This window comes from Sciurus vulgaris, assembly GCF_902686455.1.
Source record: "Sciurus vulgaris genome assembly, chromosome: 1".
Classification (NCBI taxonomy): domain Eukaryota; kingdom Metazoa; phylum Chordata; class Mammalia; order Rodentia; family Sciuridae; genus Sciurus; species Sciurus vulgaris.
The window spans coordinates 81,637,986-81,661,073 of NC_136461.1; the positions used below are offsets into that span (position 1 = coordinate 81,637,986).

The window sequence follows — 23,088 nt, forward strand, 5'->3', positions numbered from 1 at the left end:
CGTTCTTGCTGGGTGTGCCAAGAATGCAAGACCGATCACTCTTTCCTTGGGTCATTTCTCAGGGTTGTGTTTGCAGTGAGCAATCTTGAGGGATGAGGTAATGTCTCCCCGTGGAACAAAGAATAGGCTTGCTTACTGCTCACTATAACATGGTGGGTCCCCCAAACTCAGCATTCCTCACTTATAATGAAAACCATTTTGTGTGCAAACGCGCATCTGGGGCCCATATGCTTTGTTCCTGTGAGAACTGGGGTTCAAGAAACCAACATAAAAATGCTGACACTTTGCCTACTGCTTTTGCTGTACTTTCATCTCTGATCAACACGTGCTGTCAATACCTACAAACTGTGAAAGTTAACATGATAGTCTGCAAACAGAATAAAATCTAACTCTTCATAATTCTCCACATTCACTAGCTGGGTGTCCCTACATAAGTCATTTAACTTCTTTTAACTGCAGTTTCTCTTTTTTTTTATAAAGGGGTTGATGGTATTTGCCTCATAAGAATGTAAAGATCCCCACTACACTAGACTCTTCCTGGGAATTCCCTTTCTTGCTTTGGCACACTGCCAGAAATTGCTTCTGTCTGGTGATGCCGCGCGGGGAAGAGCTCAGGAATACAGCGCGGGCCGGGGCTGAGCCAGGTTTGGGCAGACTCCCACCAGGCTGAAGAGCGTGCCCCTCTGCAGCTCCAAGATTCCTACGTAGGCGGGGCCCGGAGAGAGGCACGCTGATTGGAGCGGGGAGCCAGGGGTTTTTGTCTAGCAGCAGCAGTTGCATAGCAACCTCGCCACTTTTATTTAGATCACCTACTTCGAGGGCTCCGGGGTCTTGCGGATACGGATTAGTGGGGCACAAAAACCCGCTCCCTGCCCCCAGCCCTCCGCCCAAGCTGCCCCTGGCATTTGTGACGACTGCGCCCTCTGAGCAGCGGCGCCAGGCTCTCAGCGAGCCTCCGCTGCCCGGGATCCCCGGGAAACCCCGCGGGCGCGCTCGGGCGCGCGCCCTCCGACCGCACGCGCCCGCACGCGCCCGCACACGCATGCTCCCCGAGCCCCCACGCGCGCGGTCGTCCTCGGGCTGCGGCCCACGCAGCTGCGTGTCCGGGGGGCGCGGGTTCCCGGCGGCCGCGCCGCACTCTGAGGTAGCTGCTGGCGCTGGAACGAGCTTTCGGAGGATTCTCGGATGCTGCGGCGCGGGGCGCGTCGCCCCCCTCAGTCCACCAGAGCCCGGATACCTCAGAAATTCGGCTCTGGGTCTGTGGGGAGCGAAATGCAACCCAAACCCCCTTTTTCCGAACCCCGCGCAAAAAACACGCATAAGCACGCACACAGACGTCGCCCCGGCCCCTGCTCGCCTCGGCAGGTCCCGGCCGCTGGCGGCTAGGGAAGAGCCCGGGGCCCGAGAGGGGTCGCTGCCTGCGCCTCGCAGCCCGAGGGGCGGCCGCTCCGCCTCGGCGCTCGCAGGTGCGACGTAAGTGCCTGGCGTCACCGGCCCGGCTCAACGGCCGGCCTGGGCCTGCATCTCCGCAGTCCGGGCCCGGCGGGAGCGGCCGCCGGAGAGACCTGGTAGGCGGGGACGCTTGGGGCTGGAAGGGAGCCGGGAGGGAAGGGCGCGACCGAGATTTGTGCGGCTTGCCGGGGGCGGGCCGAGACTCGGTTCTGGCTGCCTTCACCCCGACCAGCTGGGACCCGCGGCCGCCCTTCGTTCGCCGGGCTCGTCGTTTTCGCGACTGGCGGCTGTGGAGGAAACCGGGCTCCCAGGTTTGGGGCGGCCGCTCAAGCTGGCAGAGGTCTGGGCGCGGCAGCCGGGCTCCAGCGACAGAGACGACCAAAGGGGTAGTAGGGAGGGCGCGGGGCCGTCGCCTCTGGCTTAATATCGCAGATGCGCGGAGACTCCAACAGGTGGCTCCGTGGCGCAATGGATAGCGCATTGGACTTCTAGAGGTTGAAGGCATTCAAAGGTTCCGGGTTCGAGTCCCGGCGGAGTCGTAGGCTTTTCTTTTTTCCGCCTTCCAAATTTATTTCCCTCCACCATCCTTTTTTTCCCTAAGCACCTTAACTTGCCTCCCAGCCTCTGCTCTCTCCCCTCTGCGTTCGGTTCTTGCAGCCCTTTCGCCTTCAGCGACTCGCGGGGCCGCGCGCCGGCTCCGCTCCGCAGGCTCGGCCTGGCCCAGCGGACTCGCAGCCGATCCAGGGCCCGGGAGGAGGGTGGCCACGGCCAAGGGAGGCCTTCGGTCCTGGCTGACACCCCATCGCCGGAGCGCGACAGTGACCGCAAGGGAAGGGCGATAAGACACGTCGTCGTGCGGTCCCTCTCCAGCTCGGAGGGCTTCGAAGTCCGCCCGCACCCAAGCCCCGAGTGGGATCCTGTCAAAAACGTGATTTCTGGGCGTCACTCAGGGACTCGGATTGAGCGGAGCCGAGGCGCGGCCCAGGAACCCGCATTTCTGGTGAGCCCGCCCTCTCCCTCCGTGGCTCTAGTGAGAGCCCGTTTCCGAGGCCCACTCTGCCTCCCGGCTCCTCCGGGCAGGAGTTACTCACTCTCACCGGTTTTTCGGACTTCAGCTTTGCACAAGGTTAAGGTTCCACCTCACTAAATGCGAATAAAACAAAGAACGAATGGAAATTTGAAAATTCATTGCTACAGTGTAACAGGTAATTCGTGCAAAAGATTTAAACAATCCAAAATTGTCAAAAAAAGAGAAAGGGTACAGGAAAAAGTAAACGTTTTTATTCCTACATCCCAGCCTTGCTCCACAAGTCATTAGTAATAACGGTTTCTTGGGAATATTTTCATATTTATTTTAGGCACATGTCAGTTCTTTTTGTATTTATTGTATTTCTCTTGGTTATTATTGATATATGTGACATGCGTCCGTTAAAAAAGCATTTGATAGTATAGTATACTTATTTCACTTAATACATGTAGGACTGCCTTGTTCCTTATGCATCATAATGATTTAAATCATTAATACTTGAATATTTAAGTGTTGGTTATTTTCCTATTGCATACAATGCTTCAGTGAATATCCTTGTTCTTATTTAATTGTACACAAGTGCAAATATGTATTTAGGATAGATTCCTAGGAAGCTGAATTGCAGGCCTAGGAATTTGCTGTCGATGTATTCTTTGATATTAGCAAATTGCCCATAGAGATTATGTATACCCATTTTTCTCTCATCAGTGGTAAGTGAGAATGCCTGTTTCCCCACACACCATGTTATCAGACAGGTGAAAGATGGTTTCTAGTTGCAGTGTTAACTCATGTCTTTTGTTATGAGTGAAACTAAAGATAATTTGTATTTTTCTGTGATTTATGTGTTCTTGAGCTGGGATTGAACCAGGGGTTAAACTGAGGGAATGCTTCACCACTGAGCCACATCATCAACCCTTTTTAAAAATTTTTTGAATTTTAGCTAAGGGTCTTGCTAAGTTACTGAGGCTGGCTTTGAACTTGCAATCCTCCTACCGAGTCTCCTGAGCCACTGGGATTATAGCCATGCACCACCACACCTGGCAAGAAAGGCATTTTTAAAAATTACTCTGTAGGAGTTCTTTACACACTAAGGAAAACATATCCTTTGTGGTATGTTACAGTTATTCTATTGTCTACTGATTTTGCTTCTGATATTTTGTCTTGTTTTTCTGTCTTACAGAAATTTATATATTTATCAGTCTTTTCTGACTTCTATGTTTGGAGGTCATACTACATTCAGATTATTAAATGCTTCCCTTTTAATGGTTTTATTTTTATGTTTTGTTTTTAAATAGTTTCTTAATCCAGAATATATTTTTGTAAGGAGTGAAGTGGGAGTTTTGTTCCAGATAATCACTGATGATGAACCCTCCTCCTTTATTACACCAATTTTATTTTTTCCAGTACTGGTGTTAGAACTCAGGGATTCTCTTATGAGTGAGCTACATCCCCATCCTTTTTAGTTTTTATTTTGAGATAGGGTCTTGCTAAGTTGCTGAAGCTGGCCTCGAATTTGGGATCCTCCTGCCTCCACTTCCCTAGTCACTGGAATTACAGATGTGCACCATTGTGCCAGGCTCTAATTCAAAATGTCACCTTCATTATTTTCTAAATTCCCATATGAATTTGGGCTTTTGGATTATTTCACTGATCTGTCTGAATTTTTAAATTTGCTGTTTTAAAATCTAGTAGAATCAGTCCTGTCTCATCACTTTAAAATTTTTTTCTGCCTAGTTTTATTTGGAATAATTATGATACTTAATATAAAGTAATTGTCCAAGGATATGCAGCTGATAAGCAGTAAGCCTGGGTGGGAACCCAGGACACCTGGGTCCATAGGTAAACCCACAATTCTGTATTGTCTTCTCACATGAACTTTGGCTACAGCCAGTAGGAGATATTTTTGTTGAAGAAATATTATAGACTAATATAGGGAGAATTGAACTAATTAAAATGTTGATTATTTAAGAACAGTTGGGAGGGGGCAAACTATGCCATTTCATTTGTTCGGCTCTCCTGTGCACTTTAGTAGTGTCAAATTTTCTTCATCTAGATCTTAACTGTTTTGTTAGCAGCAGTCTTTTTTTTTTTTTTTTGTTAATGGAGATTGAATTCAGAGGTACTTTACCACTGAACTACATCCCCTAGCCACCACCCCAGTCCTTTTTTTTTTTTTTTCCTAGACAGACTTGATAAGTTATCCAGGACTCAAACTTGGGATCCTCCTGCTTCAGCCTCCCAAGTTGCTGGGAGTATAATCATGTGCCACCACACCCAGTTTAGTTTATCATTTTTGTTGGGATATTTTCTTTCATTATATTCTTTAACAGGTTGTTGTTTTTATATAAGAAGGCATTTGATGTTTTAGAAAATAATTTTATATTCAATCAAATTCAATAATTTATTATCTTACTACTATTTAAAATAGTTTTTTAGTTCAAAACCATGATGTGATACCACTTCACAACCACTAGGATGGCTATATTAGTTTAGAAAGATTGAACCCTTACATATTACATCAATCTATTCCTAGGTATATACCCAATAGAGTGTAAAACATGTCCACACAAAAATTGCACAGGAATGTCATTAGCAGCATTGTTTTTAATAGTAGAAACAACCCAAATGTCTATCAACTGATCAGTGGACAAACAAGACATAGTATATCTATTTGGTAGAATATTTTTCTGCAGTCAAAAGGAATGAAGTGCTGATTCATATTACATCACACATTAACCTTGAAAACATGATGCTAAGTAAAAGAAGCCAATCACAAATGACCACATATTGTATGATTCCTTTTTATTGAAATGTCCAAATTAGGCAAATCCATAGAGGCAGAAAGTAAATTAGTGATTACTAGGGATTGGGGTGAGGAAATGTGAAGTGACTAATAATGTAGATGGGGGTCATGAACATGTTTTGGAAATAGTGTAATAGTTGCACAACTCAGAATATATAAAAATTCACTGAACTGTACACTTTTAATAAAGCATGAATTTTATGGTGAATTATATCTTGATTTAAAATGAAAAAATAACTTTTTCATTTTAATTTTCAATAGTTTTCATCATTTTCAATAGTTTTTTTTTTCTGGAAATATACTATCCACAAGTAATGATGGTTTTATTTTTTTCTAAGTTTATGCCTCATATTGTTTCTCCTATAATAGAATCAGCTGGTTGTGTCCATAAAATGTTAAATAATTTTATGATAATGTTGATAATGAACTTCTTTGACATGTTTCTAGTCATTAAAGGAATGCTTTTCCAATAAACATGATGCTGGCTTTGAGTTTGTTGTGGAAGTGCAAACACACATGCACTCATGTACACATATATTTTATCACATCCATCAGATCCCATTGGGTGTGATGGTGCACACCTGTAATCCCAGCAACTCAGGAGGCTGAGGCAGGAGGATCACAAGTTCGAGGCCAGCCTCAGCAATTTAGTGAGACCCTAAGCAACTTAGTGAGACCTTGTCCCAAAAAATGAAAAGAGCTGGGGAGTGGCTTAGTCAGTCGTTAAGTGACCCTAGGTTCAGTTCCTAATACCAAAAAAGAAAAAAAAAAAAAAATCCCTCTTAATCTTTGGAAATAATCTTGTATCATTTATTATAAATTTTTCAAATACTTAGCTCTTTGTACATTCCTGAAATGAATCCCACGTATTTGTGGTACATGTATATTTTAAATATTTTAATGTTTGCAATTAATATATATTTAGAAAGGTTGGCATTTAATTATCTGCCATAAAAATAGCAAAATGCAGCACTGTAATGGCTCCAAACTGGAAATGATCTAGATGTCTATCAGTAGCAGTCCCTTTGAAGAAACTGTATTAGAGGCATATGATTTAATACAATGCAGACCTTGAAAAAATGAGATCTATATGTTGCTATAGAAAAAATATTCAGGATTATATTAAAAAGCTAATGTGAAAATGAGTAGTTTAGTAAGATTCCATTTATGTCAAACAGTGCTGATAACACTAGTATGCTTGTGAGTATTACGATTGTGGGTATACATATCTGAAGGGATATAGTGGTTACTTTAGAGCAGTGCTGAGAGGGCAGTAATATGAAAAAAGGGACAGTCTTTTTTTTTTGTACCAGGGATTAAACCCAGGTGTGCTTAACCACTGAACCACATCCCAGTCCCTTTTTAAATATTTTATTTAGAGACAGGGTCTTCCTAAGTTGCTTAGGGCCTTGCTAAGTTGCTGAGGTTGGCTTTGAACTCAAGGTTCTCCTACCTCAGGCTGTCAAGCTGCTGGAATTACAGGCACATGCCACTGCACCTGGCCTGGGGCCATCTTTTTTTACTGTAGACTTTACGTAATGTTTGAGGCTTTTTTCATAATGTGCCCTTTTTTATCCTTGTAGTAGAAGAATTAACTTTTAAAAAGGTAGAGTTAAACAATCTTGATGAAGGAAAAAAAGCATGTGTGCCTATTTCCAGATAATTTTCAGATCTGTTAAACATCTTTAGGAGCTCCTCCTATTATGAATGGAAAAACAAAAATGTCTCTTCAGATTGATTCCAGCAGGGAACATATCCCGAAGGTTTTGCATACCATGTTGAAGAGAGTGGTCTTTACCTAAAGGCAGTGGGAAAACCAGAGAAGTTTTTAGCTGGGAAGCACTATGATTGGATGTGTTTTGTATCATCTCTCTGGCTGCAGTATAGATTATGGGTTCCTGGAGTAAGACTGGAGTCCTGAAGGTTCAGGGGCCATTGTAGCCATCCAGGAAGAAAAATGAAGGCTGGAAGTAGGGAGGTGGTCTGTGGAAAAGACTGAGTATATAAGACCAGAGTTGTTTTTCAAGGGAGTTTGAATTGATGGGCTTTGATGAATTAAGGGATATAGAGGAGAGAATGGAAATAGAATCTACCACTTCTTCAGCTGATGAATGGGTGCTGAAATAGTCAATGGGAGAACAAAGAAGTGGGTTTGGGGAGAAAATGTTCAGATTTGCATGTTATATGAGTTTTGAGGTCTCCAGGAAACATCCTACAGATGTATGGTTGGCAGCTGGATATAATGCAATGCCAAACACACAGCAGGCTCTCAATACATGTTTACAGAAAGAAAATGCAGGAAGGAAAGAATTTAAGGAAGGTAAACGTGGAGAGAAGAAAAGCATTAAGGGAGCTCAGGAAATAGGTCTAGGGTTGGAATTAACTTCATTGTCCTATCAATACACCCTACAGCAGTCCTTTGTACTTTTTATAATGTTTTTATTAGACTTTGTTACTCATTAAGCTAATAATTTGAGTACGTGAACCCAGTTTGGTGACACAGGCCAAAGTCACTAAAACCTGTTTCTCAAGGTAGTTGCTTTGCTTAAAAAACAAAGACAAATTCATTCATTATCCAATTACAGATGATTTCTGACATAATGGCTTTACATGACTTTTTGACTTAATCATGGTGAGAAAGCAATTTGCATCCAGTGGAAACCATACCTTGAATTTTGATCTTTTTCTGGGCTAGTGATACTCTAGATGCAAGGCAACGGTAGTGAGCTGCCACTCCCAATCAGCTATATACTCACTGATAATTGATATGTCTAGTGTCCTGTTGCCAGCATCTTTTGGATTCAGGTAGTTAACATGTTATATGAGATATTCTGTACTCCATTATAAAATATCTTCCTGCTAGATGACTTTGTCTAACTGCAGGCTAAGTATTCTGAGTACATTTACAGTAAGCTACTCTGTTATGATGCTTATAACATTTAATATATCTTATAAAATGATATATTAAATGCATTTTCAGTTTTCAGTTTCAAGCAGATTTGTCAGGGTGTAATCCCACTGTAAATTGAAGTATGCAGATTATTTGTAGAACAGGATTTTTTTTTTTTTGGTACCAGGGATTGAACCCAGGGGGCGCTTAACCACTGAGCCATATCTGCAGCCCTTTTTTATGTATTTTATTTAAAGACAGGGTCTTGCTAAGTTGCTGAGGCTAGCTTTGAACTTTAAATCCTCCAGTCTCAGCCTCCCAAGCAACTGGGATTACAGGCATGAGCTATTGCGCCTGGCATAGACCAGGATCTTAAAGAGACTAAAAGATATTTTCTATCTTCTGCCTTAACATACGATAATACTTTTACATATTCTTTACTTTGCTCTGAAGATTTGAAATAAATTTATGAAGCTCACGTTTGACATGAAAAAGCCATATATACAAATTAAAATTTATAGTTTTAATTCCTTACATTTTTTTTTTTTCAGTGCTGAGGATCAAACCCAGGTTCGTGATACATAATGGACAAGTGCTTTACCAGACCACAGCTCTAGCTTCTTACAGTGTTTGTTTTGTTTTTAGATATGACAGTAGATATATTTTGACATATTACACATATATGGAGTACAACCCATTCCATTTAGGATCCCATTCTTGTGGTTGTACATGAACAATGTGTTAATAGGGGACTTTTGATGCCAGTTTTTAGTTGAATAATTGATTTGACTGAAGGTAAATATTTTATGTTAAAAACTCTACTTTTTTCTAAGTTAAGTGGTCAGCTTCCATCGTGGTGACAAAACATTGGAGACAACTTAATAAAGATTTATTCTGAAGGTTTCAGTTCATGATTACTTGGCTGCATCTCTTTGGGCCTATGGTGAGGCAGAATGTCAGGGTGGGAATGCAAGATGAGGCAAAGTTGTTTACCTCACAGCAGCCAAGATGCAGAGAGAGAGGGAAGGGGTCAGGGTCCCAACATCCCTTTCAGCGGTATGCCCTGGATGACCTAGCTTCTGTTCTCTAGGTCTACACCTCAGGACAGTGCCACAGGCTGACAACCAAACCTTTAGCATATGGGCTTTTGGGAGACATTTAAGATCAACACTGTAACAAAATAAAAAATGAACCAATGAAGAAAAAACAAAGAATATTGATGTTAACATGTAACTAAAAGTAAATACCCAAAACATATTTTGTCACAATTGCATTTCTGAAGTATAGAATAATTTAATCAGTTGTAGCATTCACAAAAAAATAGTATGAAAATCTAATGGCAGTTAATAAGCAGCCCCTTAAACTTGAGAATAACTGGGTCAGTCTTCAGTCATCTATGCCTAAATTGAAGACATATTCTGCTAACAGCATCTCCTGATAGTAGTATAAAGGGCAAATTAAATGTTATTTCTTCCTGTTTTGATATTTCTCTCATGAGATTTTATTGCACAGAAGGCAAAACATTTTTAAAATAAAAAGCTTTTTTATAAAAAGAATAGGTATAGATTTCCTTAATTCCACCTATGAATGTTTTCAGTTCTATTATTCACTAGATTGCTTGTGACCCCAAATAGTAAAGATAAAAAATGAAATTTTTTACTTATTGAATCTGAAGTGGTATGTTGGGAAGGCAGATCCTGTAAATTACGTAAAGGTACAACTCACCAAGAAGCATTAATAAAAATGACCAACACTCCTTGGGTGACAGCAGCTTCACAAGGATGCCCATGTGTGCCACTGAAGAGGAGATAAGGTGAGTCACTTCACTGTGAGGCCAAACTAAAATTCCATTGTTTAATCCTATTTTGCTGGAACACAATAAATCTAGATAAAATCAATCATTCCTCCTGTTTGAGTTGCCAAGGAATAAAACAGCTCTAGTTTGTCTTATACCTTTTCTTCAAACTTTCTATGAAGGTTCTTTAGCTTTTAAGGCTTCTTTAGTTTTCACTTAGTTCTTTGGTTTTATGCTAACATACGTTGCTCCAAGAACACTTATTTTCAGTGGTGACCTGTTTACTGGAAATAAGCAGATCTCTGTATCCCAACTTCACCAACTTTCTTTTTAGTTGAAATAACTCAGTTTCAGTTTCCTTATTAGTAAAATAGGGCTCTTCAGTGCTGTCACAGCAGGTAAGCTGAAGACCACTGGCTTTGTGGGACTGGCTGTTAAAGAGTCCACAGAGAGGCAAAGAACCAACATCACAAACTTTCTGAAATGGGCACCTAATTATAGGACATCACTTTTTGTCCACTTTCTCCCCCATACACACACAGAGGCAAAATTACATAGTAATTATAGTATTATTTATGCATCTTTTGATCTTTTTAGTTTTTTGAACATATCAGCAAACTTTGTACTTCCTACATATCTGTAATTTTCTTTAAATAACCAAGTACTGGAAACTTGATAAAAATGTTAATTATCTTAAAATGATTGAGGTTCTTTTCCCCTTGAATAGTCTAAGCCTGGATGGATCTTTTGTAGCCACACCTACTTTTATTCCAAGGGATAAGTGATGAATTCTCTGTTAATCAACTTTATTTCCAAACAAAAATCCCTATATAAACAGAACCAGTCTATATTAAATTACATGATGGTGTTAGTTTTTAAAACTCATTTAACAAAGATGTGACATAAAATACTGTGGTATGCTTCGTGAGTCTTAATTGCGGAATTTCTTCTTCTTACGGAACTTTTTTCCTGCTGCATTTGCTGCTTTTTCAGCCATGATCTCTGAATACTTCCTTCGGTTGTATCTGGAAAGAAAAACCAAACCTAGGTTTTCTAAAGTATAACCCATTAGATATTAGTAGTTAATATAATCTTATGGAGAGGGTTCTAAATCTCAAAATCTTTTTTGCACTTTTACTATTTATCAATATATACTAAGTTGCCATCATGTGTCAGAAGCCATACTGAGAACTAAGAGCAGTGGATAGATTACTCAGCTACAGCTTCTGCCCTCACACAGCTTGCTAAAGACCCATGGCAACGTTAAATATGAGATGTTAAGTGGAGATAAAAATGCAAAAAAGGACAAAGCAAAACAAAAAGCTTACACTTACCTGAAAAAACAAATATAACTCATAGATATTTCCTAGAACTTTAGAAAACATATGAAACCAATGGTTTTCAAAATATGATCTGAAGACCCCATCGACAGATCCATTCAGTAAAAACTATTTTCACAAGAATACTAAGGCAGCTGGGTGTGGTGGTGCATGCCTGTAATCCTAGCAACTTGGGAAGCAGAGAAGGGAGGATATGAGTTCAAAGTCAGCCTCAGCAAAAGCAAGGCACTAAGCAACTCTGTGAGACTCTTATCTCTAAATAAAATTAAAAATAGGGCTGGGGATATGGCTCAGTAGTTGAGTGAGTGTCCCTGAGTTCAATCCCCAGTACCAAAAAACAAAACAAACAAACAAACAACAACAACAACAACAAACTAAGGCAGTAATTGCCCTTTACCCTCATTCTCTCCTGAGCATACAGTGAAGTTTCCTAGACACTACATGCACTACATGATGTGTGGTTCTGCAGAAACAGATGTGAAGCTCTGTCTTTTTTTGTTTTGAGTACCAGGAATTAAACCCAGGGATATTTAACCACTGAGCCCGATCCCCAGTCCTTTTTTGTTTTTTATTTTAAGACAGGGTCTAAGTTACTTAGGGCCTTGCTAAGTTGCTGAGACTGGCCTTGAATTTTAAAAAAACACAGATATTATAAAATGAAATATAAATTCTATTACCTTCTGAATTCAGAATCAGCCAGCAGTTCTTCCACAATAGTTCTTTTCCTTTGCTTCTTGGGAATTCGTGAATGGTAGAAGTCAGCTGGATTGTCAACAATGGTTCCAACCTATGAATAATTGAAAGAAATAAGTCATACAAAGCCTAAATGCCACTGTTGCTTCCATATTTCAGTGTAGCTTTAATAAAGTATATTTACAAAAAAGAGTGTGAAACACAAGCTTATATTATACCAGTATTAAAGTTTATCTTGCTATTTTTTTTTAAGCTAAAATAAATCACCTGTTAGCACAGTGGTGCTATTAATGACAGAATATATGGTAGGTCCAAAATTTCTTTACATAGTACTAAACAGTACAGTTAAATTCACAGTGAATAGTAAAAGTAAAGGAGAAAAGTAGAACAGTTAATATAAACTTAGTTTTCTAATCCAATGAAATACAAATTCTACTACAGACCTATTTGATCTCCTAGACAATTATAAATATTGCCTACTTACTAACTGCTCTGCATTTGATCACTCAACTGACTAAAAGTACAGAGTGCCTTCTGTGTGCCAGGTACTGTGATAGGCTGGGGAAACAAAAACACAAATCTAGTCCCTAGCAAGGGTCCAGTTTTAAAGAATACCAAAACAGAAAACTAAAAAATTAAGCATAACATAATGGACACTGAATGAAATAGTACAGAAGTTTGAAAACTGAGTGACAAATTCTACCAAAAGGAGGAAAAGGATGTCATTAGCTTGGATATGTATAGGTAGAATTTCAGGTAAATACTGGTACATACATGTTCTGAGAAAGGGACTGAGTAGCTGAGCTTGTGAGAGCTTAAGAAGGCTATATGACAAAAAGAGTTGGTGAACTGGTTTAGGTGCAAATTATAAAGGACCAAATTAAAGGGTCCCGAAAACCTCTTAGCAGAGTTGTAAAATGAACGAAAATTTTGTTGTTTTCTTTTTTGTTGTATTGGGGAATGAACCCAGGTGTGCTCTACCACTGAGCTACATCCTCAAACCTTTTTATTTTGAGACAAGGTCTTGCTAAGTTGCCCAGGCTGGCTTTGAACTTGCAATCCTCCTGCCTCAGCCTACCAAGTTGCCAGGATTCCAGGTATGTGCCAAGCTTAAAGAACATATGACTGGTACAATATGGAAGATGGACTACAAGAGAAAGCAAAACTTGGAGACCAAAGACTATTTTCTAATCCTGACAAGTGACAAAAAGGTAATCAAGAATGAAAACCTGAGGCTAAATCAATTGGACTTTCATCTAAGAATACCTTGAAAACCAACTTTTAAATGAGTTTTCAGCATTTGCTGGGAGAATTTGCTCTGCCCGGCACAGTCTCTTGCACTTGGGCTAGCACTCTTCATACACTTATATTAACCCTTAAGTTTAGTAAGTTCCATTAGAGAGTTAACCTGGAAATCCACCTATCATTTTTAACAATGTCTCTCTCTTGAGGAACCCATTACAAACTGGCTGTTGTCTGAACCGTGTTCAGGACATTATCTGGCCTAAGCAGATACGTTTCAAACGTAAGATATGCACATTATAAACATTCATCTATTTTAGGAGTAAAAAGATCACTGTACTATCCAAACTAAAATCAATAGGCTATAACCAGTATTTTATTTGTTCATACCTGGAAATACTTAGGAAAGCCATCTCTATCATTTTTCTTGTAGAATCTTTTTGGGTCCATGCTTGCTCTCATCTTCAGTGCTTTGAGATCATTTTTCAGTTCATCTGTCAATTCTGGAGCTTTCATACCATACCAGCCATCACCTGCTGTTTTTTGTCGCTCTTTCTGAGGTTGAGATTTCAAAAATAAACATTCTAACTTTAATAAAACTATATGTTCATCCCCCCGATTATATATACAGAAAATTTTGTAAATAAAAAAGTTTCTTTATAGAACGCATTTCTCTCCAGATTCATCTTTATAAATAAGGAATTAAGTGAAATCAGAAAAAGAGATTTTTTTAGGAAATCAGGCATAGCATTATCAGAGTCAGAAATGAATGCTCCTTAAAATCTATTTTTTATTTCAGCAAGTAACTGAAGTAACTGATGACTTGCTGGAAAAATCACGCACACCTCCAATTTTTATTTAAAATAATCCGTGTAAGTGACAATACATAAAAACACTTTGATGTCTGGAGCTTATATTAATCCTCCCCAGCACCCCTCCCCCCTACCCTTTTTGGGCAGTAAAGGGGATTGAACCCAGGGGCAAGCACTGAGCTAGATCCCTAGCACTTTTTGGGTCTCACTAAGTTGCCCAGGCTGGCCTCAAACTTAGAATTTTCCACTTAGCCTCCCAAATAGCTGGATTACAGGCAGGTGCCATCATAGCCAAATGTTAACATTTTTATTCAGTTACTGAAAACTAGCCCAGAAATTTGTATAATTTCTAAAATAAAATTCTATTCTTTTGAAAATTCCTAGCAATTAATCAGTTTTGTTTCATTCATGTAACAAGTATTTATATAATGCCTACAGTCTGCCAGGGTACCCCATATTAGTAACATTACTGGGGTACTATCTTCAACTTAAAGTTCTCTGGGGAACTTTTATGCTTATAAGTTTCCTGTAAAAGTGTAATAGAGAGCTTCTAGCCTTTGGTAAAACAGTATTTAAAAGCCAGGATAAGCCAGGTACCCTAGCACATGCCTGTAATCCCAGCAACTCGGGAGGCTGAGGCAGGAGGATCTTGAGTTCAAACCCAGCCTCAACAACTTAGCAAGGTCCTAAGCAACTCAGTGAGACCCCGTCTCTAATAATGTATAAAAAAGGGGCTGGGGATGTGCTCAGTGGTTAAGCACCCCTGAGTTTAATCCCTGGTACTAAAAAAAGTGCCAAGGGATATAGACAGTGAACCTGTATGTTGGGTACTACTGTTTTTAAGGTGTATTTTAAAAAGCTGTATCTATGTACCACTGTGGCTGCAAAGATGTGAAAATTAGCACTAAATGGGTCTATGGAATGTTATTTTATGGCCTTTATATATCTGCAATAATAAAAAAAAAATATATATATACACGTTTAAGTTTAATTGTACAGACATGTTATATAATCTGAAGATATAAACACATAAGCATTCTAAATTAAAGTCATTGTACTTACCCTGCGTTTTTTCTGAAGTTGACGTTTTGATTCACTGTATGGTGGAATGCAATAGTTTTTTTCAAAATCAGGTGTAACGATAGCTTTCTGCAGAAGCTATAATACAAAAATTGATTTTCACAAAATTTTTCAACATTTTGAACTTATATTTTAAAATTTTGTCATCAAATTTGCTCATCTGTTCCTAAATGACCTCTGTATTTTTTTTTTTTTTTGTTACTCACCTAGGATAATTTTCTCATAGAACTGTGATTAAAAAGGAACTGCAGGGTAGTATGTTCCCCAATGTACGAAAGTAAAACTGTTCCTTAGCTCTCAAATTTTTTCACAGGAATACAGTTCAAGCATTAATTTGGAAATGCCATTTGAAATTACTGATTCAGAAATTACTGATAGTCAATTATCTGCTTTGGATTCAGTCCTACAATTTTTGGGTGGCACAGCAGTATTCTAGGTTTTTCCATCACTCAGAAAGAAAGTACAACATTTACTTAATAGCTCAGAGCTTTCTATATGTTAAAGCCTAAAACAGGGTCTATACCAGTAGTTCTCAAATGGGAGCCAAATGGCAATGTGGACACATTTTTGGTAATGGTGAAGGGGGAAGAGAATGCTACTGGTATGTAGTGGGGAGAAGCCAGGGATGCTGTTAACCATCCTACAATGCACAACAGATCCTCCCACAGTAAAGAATCATGCAGCTCAAAACAGCAGTAGTGCTGATGAGGAAATCTTGCTTAATGACTCAGATCTATACTGGGTGTTACACATGCACAGAGTTGCAAATAAAGACTGGGGGATCAAAAGTATGTTTCCCATGGCTGTGAACTATGATCTCTGTATTGGTTTGGAAAGAGCAGGTCATATTCAGGGAATTTCAGTAGTCTTCAATGGCAAAAACAAAGCAGGTGGACAAAGCACTCTGGAGGCTCTGAGAACCTCTGAAAGACTTAAGCAGAAGAATACTAAAGCAGATTTGTGATTTTATAAAGAGAAGTCTAGAAGTTTTCAGGATGACTTAAAGAACAAAATGAAAGCAAGACCAATAAGGAGGTTGATGGAATATCCCAGGTGAGAAATAAACAGCTATACTACTTGGTGACAAGCTCAAAAAGAAGGAAGGTACCATTACAAGGCCTGGTGATTAAATGCAAAGGGAAAGAGAACTTTGGTGTCATTAATCAGCACACTGAATACAAAAGAAACTAGTTTAGGCCAGGAAGAAAAGGAGAAGAATTAGTATAGTCAAGTGCCTGAGTGTACTGAAATGAACAGACACCTAGATTCAAAAGTGTGAAGTTTGAAGAATCATCAAGGCTAGAAAATACAGATTTGGAAGAAAGCAGTGCAAGTTGTTGGCCAAAGCTAAAGGTTTAGGTAAGATTATTCTAATAATATGAATTCCTTCTGAAATTATAAGTCAAATCTTTGTCTATATGTAAATAAGAATTTTTCTCCCCAGGTAAGGGAGGTAGGCACTCATCTTTTATATTTTTCCAGAACAGTTAAGAACTAAAAATATATAAAAGAGAAGAGAACAAACCCCTGGGATTATAACTGATGGAATCAAGAAAAGAAATACTGATCCTAAATTTACTTTTCAAACATCACCTTTTATAGATGGGACTTCGCTTAAAAAGAAATGACTCTTCTAGCAAGATGGGAAATAAGAGCTCATTAGGCCAAAGTGATTTTACCATGGGAAAACTGGTCTTTTACCAAGAACTAAGCATTTCTAGAAGTGACCCTTCTAGAATGACTTCAAATAACTTACCTCATTTTTCTTCTTCTCCTTTATCTGTGTCAGAGTTCTCTTGTTAGACTGTAGTTTGTCTGCATTGAAATTAATATACAGACCACCCAACTGCTTGATACTCAGACCAGGGTCTATGCTGCTACTTGTCAATTTCAGACTGAAAGAAAAAATGATGACATAAAGATCAAGTAATTAAATCAAAATGGAAATAACACTGCATTTAAAAAATATACATTCTTCTCTTCCCGTATACTATAAAATGACTAAAAAGTATTTTTATCTTTGAGTACCTAAAAACTGAAAATATATACATTTTAAATCTAGTATATCCAACTCTAGGATGAGCAATGAATTATTTAAAAATACTTTTTGGGAACACAACCAAATTTATTCCCAAATTTTCTTAAAAAGTGCTAGGCCATCAGGAGGCTGCAGCAGGAGGATTACAAATGCAAGGCTAGCCCCAGCAACTTAGTGAAACGGTCTCAAAATATAAAAAGAGGCTATTCAGTTGTAAAGTGCCTCTGGGTTCAATCTCTGGTATGGAAGTGGGAAGAAAAGGGATTGGGCTATATAATATGCTAATATATATCAGAGATTTGATAAGGAAGAATTACAGAAAAGGGAGGAGGAAATGTACCGAGCAATTCAGCTTGACTTCATATAAAGGCAAAGAGTTAATAAATGTACATATTTCCATTTTCTAAAACCAATAAGAAAAGGTCTTCTATTCTGAACTTCCAAGTTATAAAAACCTACAATTCGTCCCTCAGTAACTAAGGGCATTTGGTACTATCTCTAAACCACTGAGTATGAAACGGTAATGAACATCCATCTCACAAGAGCTTTTTAAAAAGTTAAATGTCATGCCTCAATCCTACCAATCAGAATCTTCTGCATCTGGTCTGGGCTATATTTAAACAAAAGAGAATTTCTACTTTATATAATAAAAGGGTTCTCATAAGCAAGTACACTTGGACTTAAAGTAATTTTCTTTCCTGATTCATATAAACTGAGTGTTCAAAGCACAGCCTTTACTGGAAAGTGAAGTCATTCTACTACAGTACCCTGGCAGCAATTCTCAACCCTGAATGTACATCAGAATGAATATGGGAGAAAAGGTGTGGCTTTTTAAAAAAATAAACATGCCTGAGCCTGATGTCAGAGCCTGACTTCATTGGTTTAGAGCAAAGCCTGTGCATCTGTTAATATACACAGCCCTAGAAGGCTGCCTGCTTTTCCAGTGGATAACACTACCACCAAGGCCTATGACAGGAAAAAAAAAAGTTTAAAACAGGAAAACAGAAAGTAAAGAATAACCCCAAACATTAGAGCTTTTGGTGGATAATGGACGGGATCAGAGATGATTATTTTTCTCATACTCTTCTCTATTTTTCAATTTCTTTACAATGGACATGTATGAGAAAAAAAGGTACTTTCTTCTCCTCCCTTTTGTATTGCTTACAAAATAAAATCACAGAAAAATCTTAACAGATGATTTCCAATACATCACCCAAAGGAACACTTAGTCACTGGGAGAAGTGTGTCTGTCAACGTGGCTCACAAAGATGAGAGAAATGCTAGATAGAAGAGTGCTTCCATCATGAACCAAAGGCAGTAATTTTCTCAATTCCCATTTTTTCTAATATTGCATATTTTTTTGGTAAATTAATCACCTGACAAATAAATCAACATTTGTTTTTAAAACATAAAGGTAAAAACTTACAGTTTAGACTTTGTGTTATTTAGTAAGTCATCTTCATCACTACACTCATCATCTTCATTTCTGTCATTATCTGACAGTTCTTCACTGTTTTCATCATCTTCCTCTTCCTCTTTTTCTTCCTCAATGGCAACTTCACTTGCTTTGTCTTCCTCTTCCAAATAAAAATTTTTATCAGCACTCAATCCAGGAGTTGTATCTATTACAAAGAATGCATTTTTGCATGATGTATTTCCTGAGTCTCCACTTATTGACTCCTTTTGGCCACTATTTTCAACAAAACACAGAGTGTCCTCTTCACTTTCACTGTTTTCGGACTGCTGGCTTTCATCACTGCTAAGAACTAATAAAACTGAATCACCTATCTCCTGAGAAGTGTTGAGCTCAGACTTGGAGAGTTTGGTATCACATTCTAGGTTTTCACTCCTTTTGCTGTTGTCTTCACTGACATCTATTCTAGTACACTCTTCATCATCATCACTGAACTTTGTTATGTCACTTGTTTTTATGGTGCTATTTCTCTTTTCACTCCATCTGTTCACTTCCACAACTGCAAATGTTTTTGCTAATGATTTCATTACAGCCTCACAGTTCAGATTTGAGTGCTCTGATGTGGTTTTCTTTTGGGGGGTTGAATGTTTCTGAGACACTAATGATTGAAGGCTTGTGTCCTTAAGTTCAGAAAGATTCAACTGAGAACCTTTCCCATTAACTTCTTTTCCCTCATCTATTATTCCACTGTCCTCTTTAAGAGATGATGTTTCTCTAAGAGATGCAATACTGGTCTCTTTTTCCTCCCTTACATTAAGATGTTGGTGTTTTTGCACTGTTAGTACTTGGTCTGAATTTTTATGGAAGGGATCATCATTAAAGTCATTGTAAATTTCACTATTACAGAAATTTGGTTTATTTATCTGAGAAGGAAATCCTGCTGGTAACTGAGAATCCTGTCTGGTATCTGCATCCTTTGAATTCACAGGTGTATTTATGATTTGCTTTTCATTTCCTGGTACAACCTTAGTATCTTTCTTCTCAATTTCTGCCTTTAACTTACTCTGCACATTTCTGGTTTTTCTCTTAGGTGTAATTTCAGAGATTGAAATGTAGGAGCATGACTCAGCATCAGCTGTAGCTTCTGCATCTGATTCTTGGCTTAGATTTGTTAGAGACTTAGCCTTCCTTCTTCTTGTTACTTCTGTAGAAGGCACAATTCTCGAAATACATGAAACATGAGATTCTGCTTCAGAGACAACTTCTTCAGTAAGAGGCTCATTTATCAGAGTTATCGTCCTTTTCCTAACACGAGACACGGCGGTGGGTGTAATTATGATCTTTCTTCTCCTGGTTATTCTTACAATAGGCTCCTGGACCTCAGAAACAGAAGAATAATTTGACTCTGCTTCAGAGTTCTCTCCATCAGTAGATGGTTCAGTTATCTCTGCTAGCGAGGCTGTAGCTCTGCTCTTCCTCTTTCTGGTTTTAGGAGTTCTAGGGCCTGATCTTTTATCACCATCAGTCTGCAGTGATTCAGTAATACTTTGGTCATCAGATCCACATTCCTTCCTGCTTTCTGGACATGCTTGAATCCCTTCAGCAAAACTCTGCAACCCAAAGAAAACAAGTTATAATTTAGGCAGGGCTGGGACAAGGGCAAAACAAGACAGGCACTCCCTGCAGAAGCAAAATTTAGAAGGACACTATAAAACTCCAAAAGGCAAAATTATTACAAAAAACAAAACCCAAGATTTTAAAAAATAAAAAAGCTAAATGCTAGATCTGACCCTGATTTGCCTTAAGTGCCTCCCCGAGACCTGGATCTGACTTTGCAAAGAACAAATAACAATACAGAAAAACTTTTCTCTAAAGAAAAATAAACATTTCGACTCATACAAAAGGGACAAGGGGAAATACTCTCAGCAAAGATGTTTTCAGGTACAGACTAATGGAACTAGTCGTTGCCCTTGGTTTTACGTACCAGGAGAGAACTGATGCTCAGTTCCCTTCCTTGCAGAAAACTAAGAATGTGGCAGAGGAGGGTCACCAGGCGGCGTCATCACGGCCTCTAACGTCATTAGAGTTGGGTGATGGGCCACCGCCAGCCTCCCCATGTAAAAACGATATCCTTTTCTCCAGTCCCACTAATTGATGTTCGCGCACGGTGACCGGAATTAATCTTCCTTGGTACAGTGGTGTTAATAAGCTTAAAAGGCTAATCTATGCGTCTGCATTAAGTTGCTGAACAATACAAGGCAAATTAACTAACCTTTTCCTTACTACTAAGAACTGCCTTAAAAAAGACCGTGGTGAGGTCTAAACAGTTTTCAGTACAGGGTAGGCACAGAGCCTTGGTTTACCGCGGCACTCCGAAAGCTCGTGCCTTCGCCATCGGCCCTTCGCGCCGCGCCACCTGCCTGAGCGCTGCTCTATGAAGCGTTGAGGAGAAACGGAGGAGACTTGGGTTCTCCTACCTTCTGCTGGGAACTTTCAGAGGCTACGACTTGAATCCTGGCCCGAGAACGTGTAGACCTGGTGACCACCATTTTCCCGGTTCCCCAGCATCCACCGCGGCTTCCCTTTGCCCCCGGCGTCCCGGAAATGCGTCAGAGAAGTGTCTCGTGTTTTCCCAGATGATCCCGAAACTCGCGAGATCTTGTACTTGACCTTTGCCCCGCCAGCTCTGCCCGGGTCGGGCGAGGTTGAGATCTCCAAACTCGGGTTTCAGTGTTCTCTTTATGCCCCTAGAAGGCAGATCAGCCTTTTGTGGGGCGACTCTATGAAGATGTGACCCCCGCACTGACAAAGAAAGGGCCTTCGTCCCCATTTTTAAAGGAACGAGTTGGAAAATCGTATCATTTATCTTATTTTCCACTTGTTCAGTAATTACATAGCTCTGGATGTAGCGAGGAGTGTGGCCAAAGGAAGATGTTTGTGTTATTTGTACATTTTGTAATGTACTGTGCGTTGTGATGTTAATTATAAGATAAATAAAGACATGCCTGGGATAAGGGATGTATGTCAGGTGCCCCCAGGAACTCTGGAGACTAGTTAGGAAGCTATATAAAAAGTGAGCTGGTGGCCTTGGGGTTGTGGCTCAGTGGTGGAGCGCTTGCCTAGCATATGTGAGGCACTGGATTCGATTCTCAGCACCACATATAAGTAAAATAAACGTCCATTGTCAGCTTAAATAAATAAGTAAATAAAGTGAGATGGTGCTTCAGGCTTGGGAATAAGCCGAAAAGAATATGAAAGAAATTGTAAAAGAGGGATATGTTTTCCATTCTTCTTTTTCAGTGAAAGGTAGAGAATGACCAGAATCAAGTTTTTTCTTTTTTTTTAAGACGAAGGGTGCAGAACTAGAATTATGTTTGAGAGAATACGAAGGAATTGAGGAAGCAAACGCAAATTGTTGGAGGTGAGAAAAGAACACTAAAATCTTTTCTCTGTGGTCCACTTCTTTATAATAGAAAACCAATGTTTCCTTAAAGTCAAATCACACATATTTTAGTGAGTAATACATTGTCTCCTACCTAAATGGTTCCCTTTCAGCTTCCTTTGAAGCCAGGTATGCTAACTGACCAAGTTTTGGTCAATATACATTAAATGTATAGTTCTTTAGGGACGGTGTTTTAGAGGAGAACCTCCCTGACTTCTTAAATTCCATTTTTATTCCTGGAGAGTTGTTTACTGGTTTTCAGTCAACAATTCTGTACCATGAAGATGCAGGCAGTGCTTCAGAGAGACTGTAACAGTGAAAATGAAAAATCATGAGTTCCTGACAACTTGAGTTGCCATATCAGCCCTCAACAGCCTACTTCTGGATTCTTTCACCTGAAAAAATTATCAGTGTTTTATGATTAATTTTTTTTATTGGAAAGCTTTGCAGTCAGTTTTAATTTTCTTGCTTTCTTATAATTCCATACACATAAAAGGAAATTTTCAATGTTTAAAGAGCAACTAGAGAGGGAAGGAAAGATTACTGCTAGGGAAGGAAATTCATACTTGCACCAGTAAAGAATATATATCCTGGAGGTTAATGAAATACTGTCTTCAAAATGGTGAGGAAAAGTAGCTGGGACTTTACAATTCTATAATGTTAAATGATCACTTATGATTGAGAAAAAATAAAGACATTTTCAGACAAATGACCTAAAAGTTTACTGCCCAAAGACCTTTGGTGAAAGAATTGCCGAAGACATTCTTCAAAAGTGGACTTAAAGGAACAGAATACAAGAATCAACAGTGAGTAAAAAAATGGGGAGAGAAGCTGAATCTTGTTATACTTACTATAAAACCATCTTAATATGAACCAACAGACACCAAAATCATCTATCACTTTACACAGTTATTGCTAAGGAAGCACATTAAAGATTGACTTTTGGGGCAATGCAACTACATAATATAGTTGCATACATAATATAGTGCAACTACAGAATATATTCTGATATATTTAGGGGAGTTGGGCAAGTTTTAGTCTCTAATCAAATGTGACCTTC

The 23,088-nt window shown here is 39.2% G+C and overlaps 2 protein-coding genes across 2 annotated transcripts; one reads left to right on the forward strand and one right to left on the reverse strand.

Moving 5' to 3' along the window:
- Positions 1 to 1,042: 1,042 nt before the first annotated feature.
- On the forward strand, positions 1,043 to 9,023 carry LOC306654061 (uncharacterized protein; the record flags this gene model as incomplete). Its single annotated transcript, XM_079127285.1, has 4 exons — positions 1,043 to 1,144; positions 1,387 to 1,568; positions 2,110 to 2,657; positions 8,724 to 9,023. The coding sequence occupies 3 exons, from the start codon at positions 1,043 to 1,045 to the stop codon at positions 2,597 to 2,599; spliced, it is 774 nt and encodes a 257-aa protein (XP_078983411.1). The 3' UTR covers positions 2,600 to 2,657; positions 8,724 to 9,023.
- Positions 8,638 to 21,298, reverse strand: DNTTIP2 (deoxynucleotidyltransferase terminal interacting protein 2). Its single transcript, XM_079148118.1, has 7 exons — positions 21,064 to 21,298; positions 18,599 to 20,196; positions 16,891 to 17,029; positions 15,117 to 15,212; positions 13,633 to 13,797; positions 11,985 to 12,094; positions 8,638 to 10,992 (listed from the first exon to the last, which is right to left on the reverse strand). The coding sequence occupies exons 1-7, from the start codon at positions 21,133 to 21,135 to the stop codon at positions 10,899 to 10,901; spliced, it is 2,274 nt and encodes a 757-aa protein (XP_079004244.1). The 5' UTR covers positions 21,136 to 21,298; the 3' UTR covers positions 8,638 to 10,898.
- Between the last annotated feature and the right edge of the window lie 1,790 nt (positions 21,299 to 23,088).